At 46.3% G+C, this 16,710-nt stretch overlaps 1 protein-coding gene across 2 annotated transcripts in view; it reads right to left on the reverse strand.

The window, feature by feature from the left end:
• The window catches only part of ABL1 (ABL proto-oncogene 1, non-receptor tyrosine kinase), a 77,124-nt gene that overhangs the window by 17,264 nt on the left and 43,150 nt on the right, over window positions 1-16,710 (reverse strand). The window contains exons 1-3 of one of the 2 annotated variants that reach the window (XM_056505037.1): window positions 14,119-14,679; window positions 5,153-5,326; window positions 4,117-4,412 (exon numbers count right to left, since the gene is read on the reverse strand). In XM_056505037.1, coding sequence (XP_056361012.1) covers window positions 4,117-4,412; window positions 5,153-5,326; window positions 14,119-14,203 — 555 coding nt within the window. In that variant the 5' untranslated portion in view covers window positions 14,204-14,679. Of the gene's footprint in view, window positions 1-4,116; window positions 4,413-5,152; window positions 5,327-14,118; window positions 14,680-16,710 lie in introns of those variants that run through there. The other variant, XM_056505036.1, reaches the window with a different exon arrangement.

The raw sequence follows: 16,710 nt of genomic DNA on the forward strand, positions 1-16,710 counted from the left end.
AGAACAGCACCACGTTTGGCCACCCAAATTCCTGTCCAGTCCACACACTAGTCCTACTGCTCACATCACATGCCAACAGCTATGATCAGACTTCCCAAATGCTTCTGAAATGCTGGGTGTACACTCAACAGTTTCTGCATATGCAGTAGCCATCTGTCTGGGATTTCAGGAGGCTAGGAAGTTGATGGAGCTGCCAGGCATCCAAAAATCCCAGATTTAGGGTAAAATTCTACTTCTTCCACCTAGACAGAATTTTTGGATGGAAAAAGAAAATGCGTCAGTGAAGCTCCAGCAATAAGAGAGTATCACCAACAAAAAAGGATTTGCATGAGAAAAAAGTGTTTGCAGAAAGGGACAAAACCACCCTCAAACTTCATTAAAGACTTTTTAATGGAAACTGGAAAATAATGGCAACCTCCTGGGGAACATGTTCACTACTCTCTACCAAAATGAATCAGATATTCTTTTGGTAAAGTAACTGGGCCAAATCTCATTTCAACATCATGGCTAAAGAAACCCCTAAAAAAACCTGCAACACTTTTCATGATCAAAGAGGTGAAATCACCTTAAAACCAGATGTTCTCAGAAAAGAAAAGTGACAACATAAGAGGTTGTTACAACTGCTTGGTGTGGGTGACCAAGCATTAGCCAGTACAACCAAAATTTAGAACAAGCCATGCCTGTTTGGGAATGACTTGAAGTACTTGCAGTGGTATGAGCAGCTCCCATGTTATACTGAGAATTCAAATCTAAAAATATAAATGTAGAGAAAGCTCTAATACTTGGAAGTATTAGAGAGGCATGGAGAAGGAAGCTCCCCCATGGTTTTATGACAACTTGTATCTCAGGAAAACTAGAGATATTTGTATTTAGTGTGACAGATTGTATGATCATGTTATAGAAGGAGAAAGAAGCTAAATAAATGGCCAAAGATTTCAGAAGAAACCTGTAGCAGGATGAGGACAGAACAGGACTGCCCTATCCAGGCCACAAAAACAACACTCCATGTTTTAACACTCATGAAGTTTTCAATTTACATTAAGATAAACTTCCAGCAGTAATTATGTTTATTCTGGAGGCAGATTTTTTTCTAACCTCCCACTGATGACACCCAACAAGAAAACCATGTGGTGCTGCTGACTTATACTCTCACAGAGGTGACAGACCCAGCACCTGAGTTTTGCAGGGACTCAAGTTTGTTTTCTGGCTATGTTGTTGAGACATTATTTGGTCCATTTTTGTGTATAAAGCAAACCATAAACACCAATCCTGTTCTAAGCTTGCCCCTGCAAATGAGCTGTTCATCTGCACTTCTGCCACCAGACTATATCTCTTTTTCTTGGCTGGGGTGTTTTATACAGGTGGTTAAACTGGCCCATGCTAACCTCAGCACATCCTGAACCCAATGGCACTCCCACTCCCCACTCAGCAGACAAAACTGAACATCCACACCAAAAAATCCATGAAGGTTCATGTCTACATCCAATTCAGCCACTGGAGGATCCAAGAGACCCAAGCAGGACCTGCTGAGGACAGCAGGATTTGAAGAACTGGCTGGACAAGGCTGTTTATTCAGTTGGGTTACTCAATAGGAGGCTTTCCCTCAAGTACTATTAAGTCAGGAAAACCAAATTCTCTGTACCATGGAAGTGGTTTACCAGATGACTGGCTGCACTGTGCCAGCCAAATCAAGAAAGGTCACTTTTAATACCTTCCTTTAAAAAACACCAACCAACAAAACAAAACATTAGAGGGTGGTCCAGAAAAACATGGCCCATTAAAGTGGGAAATAAAGAAAAAATTCCCAGAAGAATTTTTTCAAAGTTGTTGAATGCCAACGCATTCAATACAATTTGTACTAAAATTAAGATGTACAAACCTCTGATCTCTCTGGTGCTTTCAATTTTCCCCCAGGAAAAGTCTGGGTAAGGCTTTGCAGTGCAGGACACAGCACTGTGCTGAGCAACAGCTGCTCCACATGTTCCTCTAATACCTTTCTCCCTAAGCGTGTTCTGTCAGGCACAGGATATGATCCCACCAAAGCCACTCATCCTTACTGCAGCACTGGGAGATATTAAATTCCCTGGACAGGCTGATTAATGATACAGCAGGCTGGGAGGGCCCCAGGTGCTCAGGGCAGTGAAGGTAAGAGCTTTCCCCCAGCACAGCCATGATCTGCTGCGAAGCTGGCGATAAATAGAGAGCGACACGAGCAGCACAGAGCAGGACCTGCTCCAGCAGCCTCCATTCCTCAGAGGGACAAACAGGGATATTGGCTGTTTCTCTTCCCAGCTCCCCAGCTTTGACAGCAGGGACAGGGTGCTGGAAGAGCACAGTGTCCCCAGCCCAGCAGCACATCTGCTGCTAAGATGTCGCAATTCACTGCCCGGCTCCTTAACGCAAATTGAAACCGATGAGGTTCAACACGCCAGGCTGAGAACTGCAGCACATGATGCATGGCCATGGCAAACTGCCCCTTCTGCAGGGATGCTGGCACTTGGCACAGCATCAGGAGGACTGTGGCTACCTCTTTGCTTGATCCTACAATGCCCAAAAGTCACAGGTCTCGGTCACTGCTGCTGCCGAATTTTGTATTTCCAACTACCATGAGCTGCAGATCTGCTTTAGTGAATTGTTCCAACCTGTGCTTTTTCTCAGAAACACCAATGCAAGCAACTTTGTGGAAAAGAAACAGTTAACCTGGCTAACACAGACCTGAATGGATTATTGGAGCTCTGCAGAATTATTTTTCTGGGATAAAAACAGCTCTGCTGGGATGAAAACCTTCATATGCCAAACTCTGTTACAGCTCAAATGGAGAACATGTGCTATCTCCTCATGGACACATGCTTATTTACACCAACCCAAGGAGCCTTCAGTCCAAAATGCTCACATGTGTGCACTGCTCATCTGTCAGCATCTATGGGAGTAGAAGGAATATCCACTACAGAGACAGGAGGTGGAATAATATTCCAGATTGCCATGTAGTCCTTCAAGTATGCTGCATGTCAGCACTTCACAGTGCTGATGCTGACCACAGAGAGTGTCTACATGGGAGGGAGAAGGAAGAATCAAAATGTTTTAAGTTGGAAATATGTTGCCTTAAATAACATGGTCAGAATTGTCTCAATTACAACAGATTTGCTAAAGCAGACAAAAAGTATTTCATCACTGAATAAAATCTGGTTGTCTTACTGGAGGCTTTAGAGTGCTGAGTCTGATAAATAGGAAACACAGTGTACTGGTTCCCAGTATTTTCATACTAAAGATTTTGCTGTCAGCATTGCTGTAGGAAGAGTAAAGCTCTCATAGGACAAAGGAAAATTTGGCACAGTGGGCTGCTACTACACTTGATTACTTTCATTTTTTTCTTTTGAAGAAATTTAATGGCACAGAATCTGTCATCTATTAGATGCTGGCAAGAAGAGCCTCGCAGCCATGCTCCAGACCCACACTTCAACTTCTGCACAGGATCTAAAGAGACACTGCTTAAAATAGATTTGTTAAAAAACAACATTTTCCAAAATCCAATGCCAGTAGAAATGTTTCCATGAAATTAAAACAATTTTCTGTGGAAAACTACACTTGTATGCTAACATTTCTCTGCAGCATCCACAAAGCACAGCATTGCAACACTGCTACAGCACACAACAATCTAGGGAAAAATGAAGGAACTGGGGACAAAGCCCATATAAAAGTGAAAGTGCCTACCCGTCTCCAATGATCACGCTGAAATACTGTAGAGAAATCAAAACAGTAGTTAAAAATTCTGCAGAACACCTCAGAAAGCATTCTGTCCCTAATATTTATAGGATTATTAGCAACTGACTTTTCTGATTTGACAGTCAGAGATTATCTTTTGAACATAAGGGACAAGAATTCACAGAATCTCTTGTTGCAGGTCAATTAGATTCTGCTCTATTTTCTCCCTTACAGTGTTTCACTGCTGATCTGTATTACAGTTTGCTGAAGCAATAAAAGAGTCTTGTCCCAGCCACGCCAGAATCTCAGCTCACTGTAACTCCAGCTGAGGAGCCCCGCGCTCAGAGCTGCTCAGCTGTGCTGGCCCTGGCGCAGAGCGAGGATCCCAGGGAGGTTTGCAGAGCCTGGACCCACCTTGCCGTCGGAGGCAGTGTTGATCCTGTAGTGGTAGACCCTGCCCTCGTAGCGCAGGGAGATGGATCTCTGCCCGGGGCTGCTCTCGCTCTCGCGCACCAGGAAGCTGCCGTTGATGCCGCTGCTCAGCAGGTACTCGGCGGCGTTGCGCGACACCGGCCCGTGGTACCACGAGTGCTTCTCCAAGCTGTTCACAGGGGTGATGTAATTGCTGGGCACCCAGCCCTGCCCGTTCTTGGTCTGAGCCTCGCACCACTCCCCATTGTGGTTGTAGCCCAGCACACGGAGCTTCTCACCTTGGGATAAGAAAATGGGTTTAGACACGGCGAGCCCGGCAGCTGAGGACAAAGATAAGTTCTTTCTGCCTAACAGATCATTAAATAATCTCTTATAAGAATAGGTATCTGACTCAGCAGGGAGCATGTGTTTCTCTTCAAGCTTGAGTGGACCTCTCCAAGCCAAATAAAGTCACATGCTTCAGATTTTTAGGCTCTCCTGCAGCTCTGCACCAGCTCCAATACTGCTCGAGTTTAAAAAATGAATCCAGCAAATTTTATTTGAACTGAGTTGGCTTGTTGGAGCCAGGAAAGAACTGAAGTGGATAAACAATAAAAAAATAATTTCAATTAGGAAGAAAAGTAGATGTGACTTGGAGTACATACAGTGTTTTCTTACTCAGTCCTTCTGGTCCTTATATCTGTACACTCATTTTTCATACAGGGACTGTGTTTTGGAGAACTGTGAAAATAAGAGGCCAGCCTCCAAAATCAGCTTAGTTTAATTTCTCAGTTCAAATTCTTGCTCCTAATGGAGGCTTTAGTTTCGACAAACAATTCCCTGCCCAATGCAATAAAAAAAGACAGTTATAACCTTTAGAAAGGTCATGACTTTGTGAAATATTTGTATTTGTTTAAGATGATTTCCCACACTAAAAAAAACTCCACAGGGTTTGGTGTAAAACTTAATTAACTCAAAGTGACTTTCCTTCCTGCACCTTCTCCCACATTCCCAGTGGATTTCTGGCCAGTGACCTTACCTTTAGTTATGCTGAGAGTGTTGTCCCCACTCGCCACAAAATCATACAGTGCAACAAAGAGATGGGGGTCATTTTCACTGGGGATGGAGAGAAGGTTTTCCTTGGAGTTCCAGCGAGCTGCTTCGCTCAGACCCTGCGGCTCAAAGTCTGACACTACTGGTCTCTGAAGGGCTTCTGGAGGAGAAAGAGGGAGAGAAAGGAAAAAACAGGTTCATTTTGGTTGATAAAAGCCATCTGGCCAACCCACACTCTGCCTTTCTAAGCTGCATTGTTTCGTGACACGTGTGCTCCTCGTGCGTCAGAGGACAGACACGGACAGTGCCTCAATGCACTTCTCCTGCCACATAGGCAGGACACTGCTGCTCCTCCCAGAGCCCCCAGCTCCAGCCTCTCAGGAAAGGCAGGAAAGGGAAAGCCCCTCTCCATGCCTCCACTAAATGCAGCTCACCTGTAAATCCTTTGGCTCATACCTAACTGCTGGAATGGTTAGATTTGAAAACAAACCCAGGACCTTTAAAAGGTAAATCCCTTAATTATCTTGTAAATGAAATGGCCAGAATGTGCAGCAAATGGAGCCAAGCAGAGTGAGATTTATAAGACGTGGTATTTAAGAAGGAGTTAGGTCTTTCTGTTCTTCACAGTAGTTTTAATAATTTATCTCCCCATTTGAGGACAAGGCAGTGTCTTTTTTGTTCCCCTCTTTCCTGCTCATCACTCTCAAACCAGAGCAGTGTTGAGCATACTTCTACATTTTTAGGAACGCTGAGACAACTCCAAAGACAGAGATTCTTGAAAACTGAGCTTCACAGGTGAGTAAAAACCAACCTCCAAAGTTTTTGTACACCACAGCTCATTAGGCATGTAATATTCAGTAAGTATCAGGCAAGTCCCAGTATATCAGGGAATTTTATTGCAGCTGTTCCTGCAAGTCCTTCACTTTGGAGCATAACTGCAGAGTTTGGAGCAGAAATACTCCAGATAATTGTGCCTCCTCACTCTTTAACATGCTACCCCTGACTGTGCTGGCACAGAGCCAGGACAATAAGTTGTGAAACTCTCTATTTTGAAGGGTCATTCTCCATCTGGATGAGTTTGTTGAGCGAGGTCACAGCGCTGCACACAAAGCATTGCGTCAGTGTGGCCCTGGGGACAGGAAACACGGCACTGTCACAGCAGCCCCTTGCACCATGGAGCTGCCCTGCATCACACAGCATCAACCCCAGCAGGGCTCTGGACACAGAAATACCATGCCAAGGGTTTCCTAGACTGTCAGCTCACCTGGGAGCACAGTACTGTTTTTATACCTGCAATACTCAGCAGCATTGTGTTGTTATACAGACACAGTCCCATCAAAACGTGGTTTTAACACTACCATTTGTTTGGCCTGGAAATTCAGTGTAAGATGTGCCAGTAAACCACTGAAGAACTGATGCAACTGACACCAGAAAAGAGATGGGTAGTGTGGATTGGTATATGTCCAAAATATGTTCCCAATGGGGAAATGCTAAAACAAAAATACCCTTCAACCCCACAAATCCTAACAATACACATTATTTTCTAATATTATCTTTGATAGTGTAAGTATGAGTAGTAGTGGTGGCCACTATTTATCCAAAGACAATCTGGCCTCCCTAATGGCAAAGGCTCTCTGGGTGGTTATTTATGTACATGAGTACTACTGTGTACATGAATACTACTGTATTCGTTGGAAAATGTATAAGATGTATGTGAGCAAAATAGCAAATACAGACACTGCTGGGGCTGTTTTCCTAGCCAAACTGTAACTGCAGGGAGATATATTTCCATAGTGAATCAGAGCAGTTAAATAATTCCACTTTCTAAATTATTCCACAGTCAGAAAAAATGGTAGTGTGTTGTGTGGTTATTTTAAAGCACCTTGACATCCTGGCTTCTTCTTCCTGTGTCCTGCAGGAGAATATACTTTAATAGCCTGGATTTCCCTCAAGAGTGACAATGAGAAAAGAAACAGAAAATTCACTTTCAGAAATTAAGCTATAATCATTTTACCATGAAAACACTTTGATCCTGTCACACCCATTAAGCTCCCTTATCAGTGATGGGAAATATTCCAAGGAGTTAAACCATCAGTGAACACCTGGAACAGACAGACAGACAGCAGAGCTGCAAGTGGCAGACACACAACCTCAGCAAGCAGCAATGCTGTGATGCTCTCCCCCAAACACTGGACAAGCTGCTGCTCTGTGGGATGGACCATAACCTCTGTTAGGAAGGAAAATGCCTCCCACACGGGGCACTGATTCGACAGGAAGGCAGGAAATCCAAGGCGGGCTCCCCTCCAGCCCCAGCAGGATCGCAGCCCAGCGGAGGATGGCGCAGGCACAGACAGGGATGGGATGTGGGAGCAAAGCCAAGCGCTCCACAAGAATCCCACCCTCCCTCCCTCGTGCCCAGGCCGTGGCGAGGCTGGGCCTGACTCATTTCACAGGGTGCCAAGGTATGTGCTCCGATTCAGCTGTGAGACAACACCGTGCCAGCGCCAGCAACACCCACGAGCTGCGGCACGGCAGGCTCGGTGACATCCCCACAGACACTGACTCAGTGATAACGCCTGCAAACCAAGCACCAGCAAGGGCAGGGGCTGTCAAACACACACACGAGAGTTTGCTAAGCTGGAAAACCACACTGCTGTCCCAGTGAAATCAGAGGATGCTCACACCCTCTGTCTCTCCCAGCCTGACCCTCCTGTGCAGCCACAGGCACCCCAACAGAGCTGCAGGCTGTGTGTGAACGTGCTGTGCAGGACAGCACCATGGGGAGATGCCTGACACAACTCTTGGGCTGAGTGGGGCTGGCTCTTCCAGAAGGCAGGAACCCCAAGTTAAGAAGTGGGGTGGGGAAGGTCGTGAATGAAGCTTGAAGAGTGTCCAGAAAGGCAGGATGAGGCCCTGAGTCAACACAGAGAGGAGCGTAAAGGGAAGAGAATTGTGGTGACCCGAGTGTAGCAGAAGCTTGATAGACCGTGACAAAACACACTTTTAAAGGCCTGGGCCCCAAGAGGAGACTGTCAGCAGGGTGAGGACACAAAACCATGAAGCGAGAGAAGCAGACAGGACATGTCCATCTGGGAGCCGCGCACCGCCGGCTGTCAGCAGCGCTCATCCCTCGGAGCGATTCCAGCAAATCTGCCCAGACATCCCAGTCCTTCAGAGCGGGAATTAGACATTGCTGATCCTACATATTGAGGGTCTTTTTCAACACACAGCTTCTTCACCTCCTACTGCTGGTTTTAACTACAATTTTACAGCACTGCTGAGATCTTCAGTGGGCCAGACTCCTCCTAATAAATCAGCCTGGCTGCTGCACCTACAGGAGGCCATCCTGGCATGGTGATGGGGCAGGAAGCGAGCGTAATTCAATCTGTTATCGCTGCGCTGTCCTTCCTTCCACACATCCACTTTGTCTTGTGCTGCATCCCAGCAAGGCTGCAATTTATTACTCTGATCATTCTGTGCTCTGGATAACACCTGGGCTCCTGATAGCAGTCCTAATGCAGCATTGCATTCAGTTCTCCACTAACATCCACTAAATGATGACTCTTAATTAAAGTAGTGCAGACTTTGAAACAAGAAAACAGCAGTTTGTATTTTGAGGCATTAGCCATAAGAATGTCATCATTTCCTCCCAAATTAAGTTTTTACCAGAAGGTATTTATGCTTGTAAACTAAAAGGTTTCATAAGTGTAACTATCTCCTGCTCATTACACTCATACAAAGCCATGAATCATTGTTAGGGGCTGTGTGAGAACTTCTCAGATATGAGAAATCCTGGTCTAGATCAACGCAAGCAAATTTCCTTCACAGTGTAAGGGAAGGGTTGGAAAACAGGCAGGAGCACAGAATTGCACTTGGCTCCTCCATAGCTGACTGTGAGGCAGTCCCTGGGGAAGGAGGAGACCTCCTGTCTCCCTACAAAACAAACATCCTGTGGGCTTACAAACTGTGCTGGCATTTTTTCCACAAGGTTTGTAGAGCAAGGGAGTGCAGAACACATCCAGTAATCTCCTTGGAGGCACAGCACATGCCACCCAAGCCTTCTCCTTTCCCTACAATCTCTCTACTCTTCTTTTCCTCTGGAAGAAATTATGATAAATGGCAGAATAGCAATGCAGATTTAATACTTCCAAATGTTTCCAACCCTGAGCACACATGATGGAGCAGCTGCCTCTCTGTTTCAGTATTTTTCCTGAGTGGCCCTCACAGATTCCCTATGCCTGATGGAATATGGATTTAAATACAAAATTAAAGAACCTGTAAATCAGATCTTTCCAAAAAGAAGAAAGGATTAATGCTTTATTTCAGACTCATCCCTGCAGTGGTATCAGGCTCAGCCTCTCCTGCTACACACTGCACAGCCCAGACCACAGACCCTCCTGCAACAATGGCAATTGCTGGTTTGGCTGATATTGGGAAAGTCTACCTTCTTAGAGCCAGCATGAAGATAAATACCACTTTTTAAACATTTATACAAAGAGATGAAGCAGTGCAGAGACTGATCCAGCCCCACTCCCCTGAGCTGGGCAAATCTCCCCAGCTGCAGTGCTGGATCTTGTCTGAGCACCCCTGGTGATGCACCATCTCTCATTCTTCCAAGAGATGATTCCATAATTTTGGGGGTTTTACTGTTGGTTTTTTGTTTGGTTTTTTTTTGTTTGTTTGTTTGTTTGTTTTTTTGTGGGTTGTTTTGTTGGGTTTTTCTTCAAATCCACTCTCACACAAACCTGTAGGTGCTACCTGAGCTCATTCATTGAGTTGATTCCATTTACAACCCCTTAGTGACATGGCAAACATCATCTTTCTCCTGCTAATCACAGCTGTAGATGGATGGAGTGGAACAGTGGATATGGCAGAAATTTGAACTTTACTCTCAAATCTGCCACTGAGTTCTGCCTGACCTTATACAATAACCTCTGGGAGAGGAAGGGGGAAGAATAACTAGATTCAAGTGAAATTCAATGGCACTTCAGTATTTCTGACAACTTCACTTTTATAGCTTTTGGTTTTGTTTCCTTACTGAAGGAGCAGAAGCAGGGAATCTGCCTGGTTCTGAGCCTTGGACAGGGAAAGCACCAAGCAACAATGACCAAGATTTACTGTTATATTCCCTTGTTTTACTAAATAGCCCCACAGACTGCTCTGGGAAAGGACTGACATATCTGTGGATGATCCAGTTTAGGTCTGAAAACAGTTACAACTTTTCCTGTGAAATGATAATCCTTTTCCTCACCACCTTCCCATCTTATGGGAAACTGCAGCAAACACCATCAACCAGATTTTTAAACAACGAGGGGACAAATGAGAACCACGGAAACAAGCACAGAACAAAGAAACCACTACAAAGCCAGAAATGTGGATAACAGCAAGAACTCCACTGAGTGGTGGTATGTGAGGGACCATGAGGTGAGGAGCAGAAAATAGCCAAGAAGAGAGGAAACAGAAGGGAGGCAGCAACTCCAGGTTAATGCATTTGCTCTCTCTAACAGGGTGACCAAAGCCCTGCCTGCTGATCCCAGTGACACTGGGGCAAGTGAGAATCTGTGCTGCCAATTTAGGTCTGGCTTAATATGTGCCCAAATGCTTGACAAAAATCCTTCTCCAGGAACAGGGCAATGGGTACAGGCTGCCACTCCTCCCCAGGCTTGTCTACTCTAGCTGTAACAAGACGCTAAAATAAATAAATTAGAAAAAAAAGAAAAAGTCTGACAGCTGGCAGGGCAGGAGTCTTTTCAGTTAGAAAACAAAAGGACTCTACTAGCATCACCAAAATGTTTTTTTTAAGCTTCGCAGAGAACACTAACAGGTTTTAAACAAGGCTTTTGCCTTTCAGTGGTAGAGCCAAGCCCAAAAAGGCAGCAAGACTATTTCAGTCCCTATTTGGGACATGGACACGTTCTGTTTTCCTGATCAGATTGGCAGCAGTACTCACTGTGTCTCTTCTCTTCTACTCTTTACCCTTTCTTGGTGTGAAGTGGGTGAGGAATTACTCACTTTGGCAAAGACAGAAAGGAGAAAGCAGATGACAGAAATTCAAATCTGTCACATTTTAAAATAATATTTACTAGTGGGAATAGAAATGAGGGCAAAGAAATGCCCAGCTCAAACATCAATACAAACACTCAGTCATTGTTAGAAGCAGTTTGAACTTATTTTTGATCAAGTTAAGAGAAGATTTCAGCTTTTTCAGGGAGCAGGACAGCAGCACATGGGCACGGGCCACAGCACCTGCCAGCCCTCCACACCACACACAGAGCATCCCCAAACAACCCTCATTCCTGCAAACTAACAGAGCATAAAAGCCTTTCAGAAAGGACCACCATGAAAAGAAAACCACATTTCTGATTACTTGGTCAAAGACACGTACACCTACACATGTACCTGACACCAAATCCAGACTCAGCACAGTATTCTCAAACAGCGTGTTTAAAAATACAACAAATAGACTTGATTTTGTTACATCCCATGCTATTCATCAGGCAAGAACTGAATTATTACATATGAACACAAAAACAAGGAATTAAGTAAAATTTCAACTATTCTCCTGGATGCAACTGGTTTTCCAAGCACATAATGGACCTTTCAGCCTTTAAGCAGTGATCTATTATGGTAAAGAAACTTTCAGCTTTCCATACAACTAAAATAACAACAGCAGAGTTAAATCCTCCAATGATATCACCATCATCTCATTAATTCTTTCAGAAGCTTCTCAGAGGCTGAGGGATGTGCATGGAAATGGACTGGCCATCCCAGGCTGTTCACAGGGATCCAGGAGCAATGATCCAGAGTTTCTGACCCTTGACACAACCCTGCTCCCTTCTCATGATCTGTCAAGCTTAAAATAACAAATCGATATGTAAAAACTTGTTACATTCTTAAGGGCAACACAAGCAAATGGACTTCACTTGTGCTTTTGGAATACAGGAGTTTGGGACAAGCCACCACCATTCTTTTGGAGAAGTCCTCAACAATTATACCAACCTCATAGCAATGTTTATAAGAGACATGACCAGGAATATATTCAGCTTTAGAAAGGAGTAAGGGAAAATCCTGCTTTTTTAAACTTCTTTTTCCTCAGATGAGTATCTCATCCTGCTCTCCAGGAGTTCCCCAATCAATTATGGGGTTCTGGGCTGTCTATGACCCGAGTGTCACATTTGTACACCTTTAACATAAACTCTGACACTGGCTTTGGGTTTGCCCCATGCTGAGCTGAGAAGTGAGACTGAGATACCTTGAGAGACTGAGTAAAAGTCCTTTCAATGTGCATTTCCCATTCCACCATAAAAAACAAATATGCAACCACAGTCTCAGGGAAGCAGAAGGTGGAAATACTTCAACATTAATTGTGTCTAACAATATGTGCTCTTAACTCATACTGCCTATACAGCCAAGTCAAGCTATGCTCTAATCCTATTATGAAACTGCATTGCAAACTGGGGAGGGGGGGAGTGGGTGTAATGAACACAAAAGAGAAAAACTTGCAAAAAGAGTGAGGGCAACACCCTTGTAACATCATCCTTCAGCATTCATTTCTGCAGAGGGAAACGAGGCCCCAGATGCTCTGCCTGCTCTCCCAGGGCTGTGTTGAAAGATCCAGCAGCACAGACAGGAGGCCCAGCACAGCTTGGGGCTCCTTCTGCACACACACCCTGAGCAATACCAGAGGCAGGGGACACAGACAGAGGTTTTGTACACTTAAAGGATTGCAGAAGAATTCAGTCACATAAAAACATCAAAATTATTCATGCATCTGCCCACCATTTGGTTTCTGAAACTTTAAGTAAGCAGAAAAAGTCCTCTGGAAACTGTTCTTTGATTTTAGAGAACAGAAAATTCCTCAGAGTCACTGAATGCATCCAATAAACAGACTCTTGATCCAAAACTTCTTCAAGTGAGTTTGCCACGAGCAGCCATTTGTAGATTTTGAGATTCCTAACCTATGAATTTCTGAGGGCCATTTCTGCACTGAATATTTGAGAGTTGAGCAACAGCGACTTGCGATAGGCCCCTGGAAATCAGCTGCTGCCTTTCGTGCCTCTGATTTGATGAGTTAGCACGGTCCTCCTGGCAGGAGGATTATTTTTACTGAAACAACATGCAGCAACACAAAAGAAGTTGAAGGAGCCTGGACCTGTGGGATGGACACGGCCCTGGGAGTGCAGTGAAGAGGCTGAACAGAGGGACCACAGCGCTGATCCACGGGCAGGGTGTGAAGCCACGTCAGGGTGAAAATCTTGCTTGAGGTCACACCAAGCAAGACCTCAGCCCAAATTCCCCCCCATCCAGCCTCTGTCACCCCAGCTTTCCATCCAAACCAGTTGAGTCCATATGTTTAACATCCCACTGTCTACAGCTAACCACGGGTGTGACTCAAAAATCACTTTTTAAAAGCAAACATGCAAGAGAATTCAGTTAAACGAATGCCTGTGGAAAGCACACTAAGAAGGGGGATAACCAAAATGTACCAAGACATTACGTATTAACACATGCTGAAAATATTTTACTGATGGACTCATCTAAGTTTTCTTCTTGAGTATGGAGTTGGGTTTTTTCACATCCAAAATAAGGAAGATTTTTCTCCCGCTCCCCCCGCCCTCCCCGGGAAAAAAAAATAATAAAGCTGAGGCCTGAAGATAGGGATTTGTTTATGGGCTCGGCAGTAAGATCACTTGACATTTTACAACCATAAATGGTAGAGGCGCGCTCCCTCTGTAACTGCAGTAATGAAAGGCACCTGGGGCCGCACGCTGCCGGCACCGCTCGCGTCTTCACCCCCGCACGGGAAAGCGCAGCCCGAGCCTGGCCGGCTCCGAACACCCCCCAAACCCGGCCCCCAGCCGCAGCCGAGGGATAAACTCGGGATGGTGCCGATGGGATCGGGCTGTTCTCCCCCGGGATCATATCCCCAGCCCGGCCCCTGTGGGTACTCACCTTCCAGGTAGCAGCTGGAGGAGGAGGAAAGCCCCTTCTTCGATTTGCAACCCACCAATTTCAAGCAAATCTCCAACATTTTCATTTGTTAGAGTTTGGCTTCGGCAGTCTGTTTTCCCTTCCCGCCCCCCTCCTTCAGCTTCTTCTATGTGGAATTATCCGTTAGAAGTTTAAGAAAAAAAAAAGTCTAAAAAGATCCGGTAAAAGTTTAAAAAAAGTCCAGGAGAAGTCTAAAACAACACATCCAAGAGAAGCCTAAAACAAAACATCCAGGAAAATTCGACGAAATCCAGCGCTCCGAAAAGCATTACAAGGGCGAGCCCGAGAGGCGGAAAATCCAGGGGCCCCGCACCTCCTCTCCCGGGGAGTTCGCTCCAGCCATCTTCCCTCCTTCCCAACTCTTTTGGCGGGAGAGAGAGGAAGGGAGGAGGGGAGGGGAATAAAAGAAAAAAAAAAGTAAAAGTAAGAAGAAGGTGGGGAAAAAAAGCGAAGGCAAGCAAGCGGGGCAGAGTGAGCGGTGCCGGCCGTGCGCGGCAGCCGCCGGGCGCTGCTGGGGCTCGGCTGCCAACAAAGGGCCCCCGGCTCGGCCGCCGTGACATCAGGCGGGAGCAACGCCCTCGCTCCTTAACCTCCTCCTGCCTGCGCCTCTCCAGCAGCGCCGAGGGGAAACCACAGCTCTGGGAGAGCGGAGGAAGGCGGGATACAGGCGGGATGCTGGCGGGGTGCTGGCGGGATGCTGGCGGGGTGCTGGCGGGATACAGGCAGGGTGATACAGGCGGGGTGCAGGCGGGATGCAGGCGGGGTGCAGGCGGGATGCAGGCGGGATACAGGCAGGGTGATACAGGCGGGGTGCAGGCGCGATGCAGGCGGGGTGCAGGCGGGATGCTGGCGGGATGCAGGCGGGATACAGGCGGGATACAGGCAGGGTGATACAGGCGGGGTGCAGGCGGGATACAGGCGGGATACAGGCAGGGGGATGCAGGCGGGATGCAGGCGGGATGCAGGCAGGGTGATACAGGCGGGATGCAGGCGGGATACAGGCGGGGTGCAGGCGGGATACAGGCGGGATGCTGGCGGGATACAGGCGGGGTGCAGGCGGGATACAGGCGGGATGCTGGCGGGATGCAGGCGGGATACAGGCAGGGTGATACAGGCGGGATGCAGGCGGGATGCTGGCGGGATACAGGCGGGGTGCAGGCGGGATACAGGCGGGATACAGGCGGGGTGCAGGCGGGATGCAGGCGGGATGCAGGCGGGATGCAGGCGGGATGCAGGCGGGATACAGGCAGGGTGATACAGGCGGGATACAGGCAGGGTGATACAGGCGGGGTGCAGGCGGGACGATCGGCAAAGGCTGCAAAGCGAGCTCATCTCACAGCCCATTGAGCGGCTGCTCAAACACCAGAGCAGAGGCAGCCCCAGAGCGATGCCCATTTGTAACCCGGCACAAAAAGGTCGGGGGAGCTGCAGCTGCTGCCCTGGGATCCTCTCTTAGCATCTCTGCACTAATTGCAGGCACAGGGATTCAGGTTTAGGATAATGCAGTTACTGCTGCTCCTCTGGCGCAAGGACACAAAAGTTTTCACTCGTCCACTACCCACTATTCTTTTTCCCTGCAAACTCTGTGCCCTTTCCCTGCATGTTTCTCAAGGCTACACACCAATTAATGCTCTCTGCTTCTGCATTTTTTATAGATTGTTTTCTGGCATTATTGTGTGTGTCCCATTTAAACAAGCATTTTGTTATATATATATATATATATATATTATCTACCTACCCACTTCTCTCTCTAAAGGTGACAGCATATTGGGTATGTATACAACTGCATTATTTCTACTCAAAAATCCCCTTTCACCTCCCAAAGCTTGGGGTGCTTTTGCTGCTTGGAGCAAGAGGTGCTCAAGGGTGCAGAGTTCATTAGGAGTGCAAAACACAGAGCTTGGGGAAAACGGCCTGGGAAGCTGATCCCAGCACAAACCACGCCACAACGTGTGGAGCCCTTGGTGTGTCACACACAGAGTCAACCGAGCAGCAAATCTTCCTTTTTGTCCCTGAAAACTTGCCTTCACATCTGACAGTTTATTTTGGCAAGGTTTCTGACTAGTGCTTGTGCTCTTTTGCCCTCCAACATTTTCAAACATTGAATACTTCAGGGGAAACTGCATGCTTCCAGCATCTGAGGTCTGTGCCTCCGAAACAGCAAACATTGCTCAGACTCTTTAAACATTATTTTACAGCATCACTTCGCCTCAGTCTTCTGATGCATGGTGCTAAAACATGAAAGACAGCTGGAAAAAAAAAATCCTTGATCTCTCAACCCATACTGAACTGCAATAAGAGCATTCGCTTTTTCTTTTTTAAATACCACAAGTCACATTTCTAACAAAGAAATAAAAGTAAGGACAGCATGATGTTCAAAGCACTTTCACCTTTTTGTCAGAAAACATTAAGATGGATATTCCCATTTAATATACCAGAAAGCAGGTAGAGAACTTCAACATTTCCTCAATTCAGACAGTTCAGCAAAGAGCTGAAGCTACTATCTCCACTGCTGGCAGCCTGCATGGACATTGGGAAAACAACATTACAGTT

Source organism: Oenanthe melanoleuca, chromosome 17, assembly GCF_029582105.1.
Source record: "Oenanthe melanoleuca isolate GR-GAL-2019-014 chromosome 17, OMel1.0, whole genome shotgun sequence".
In the NCBI taxonomy this organism is placed as follows: Eukaryota; Metazoa; Chordata; class Aves; order Passeriformes; family Muscicapidae; genus Oenanthe; species Oenanthe melanoleuca.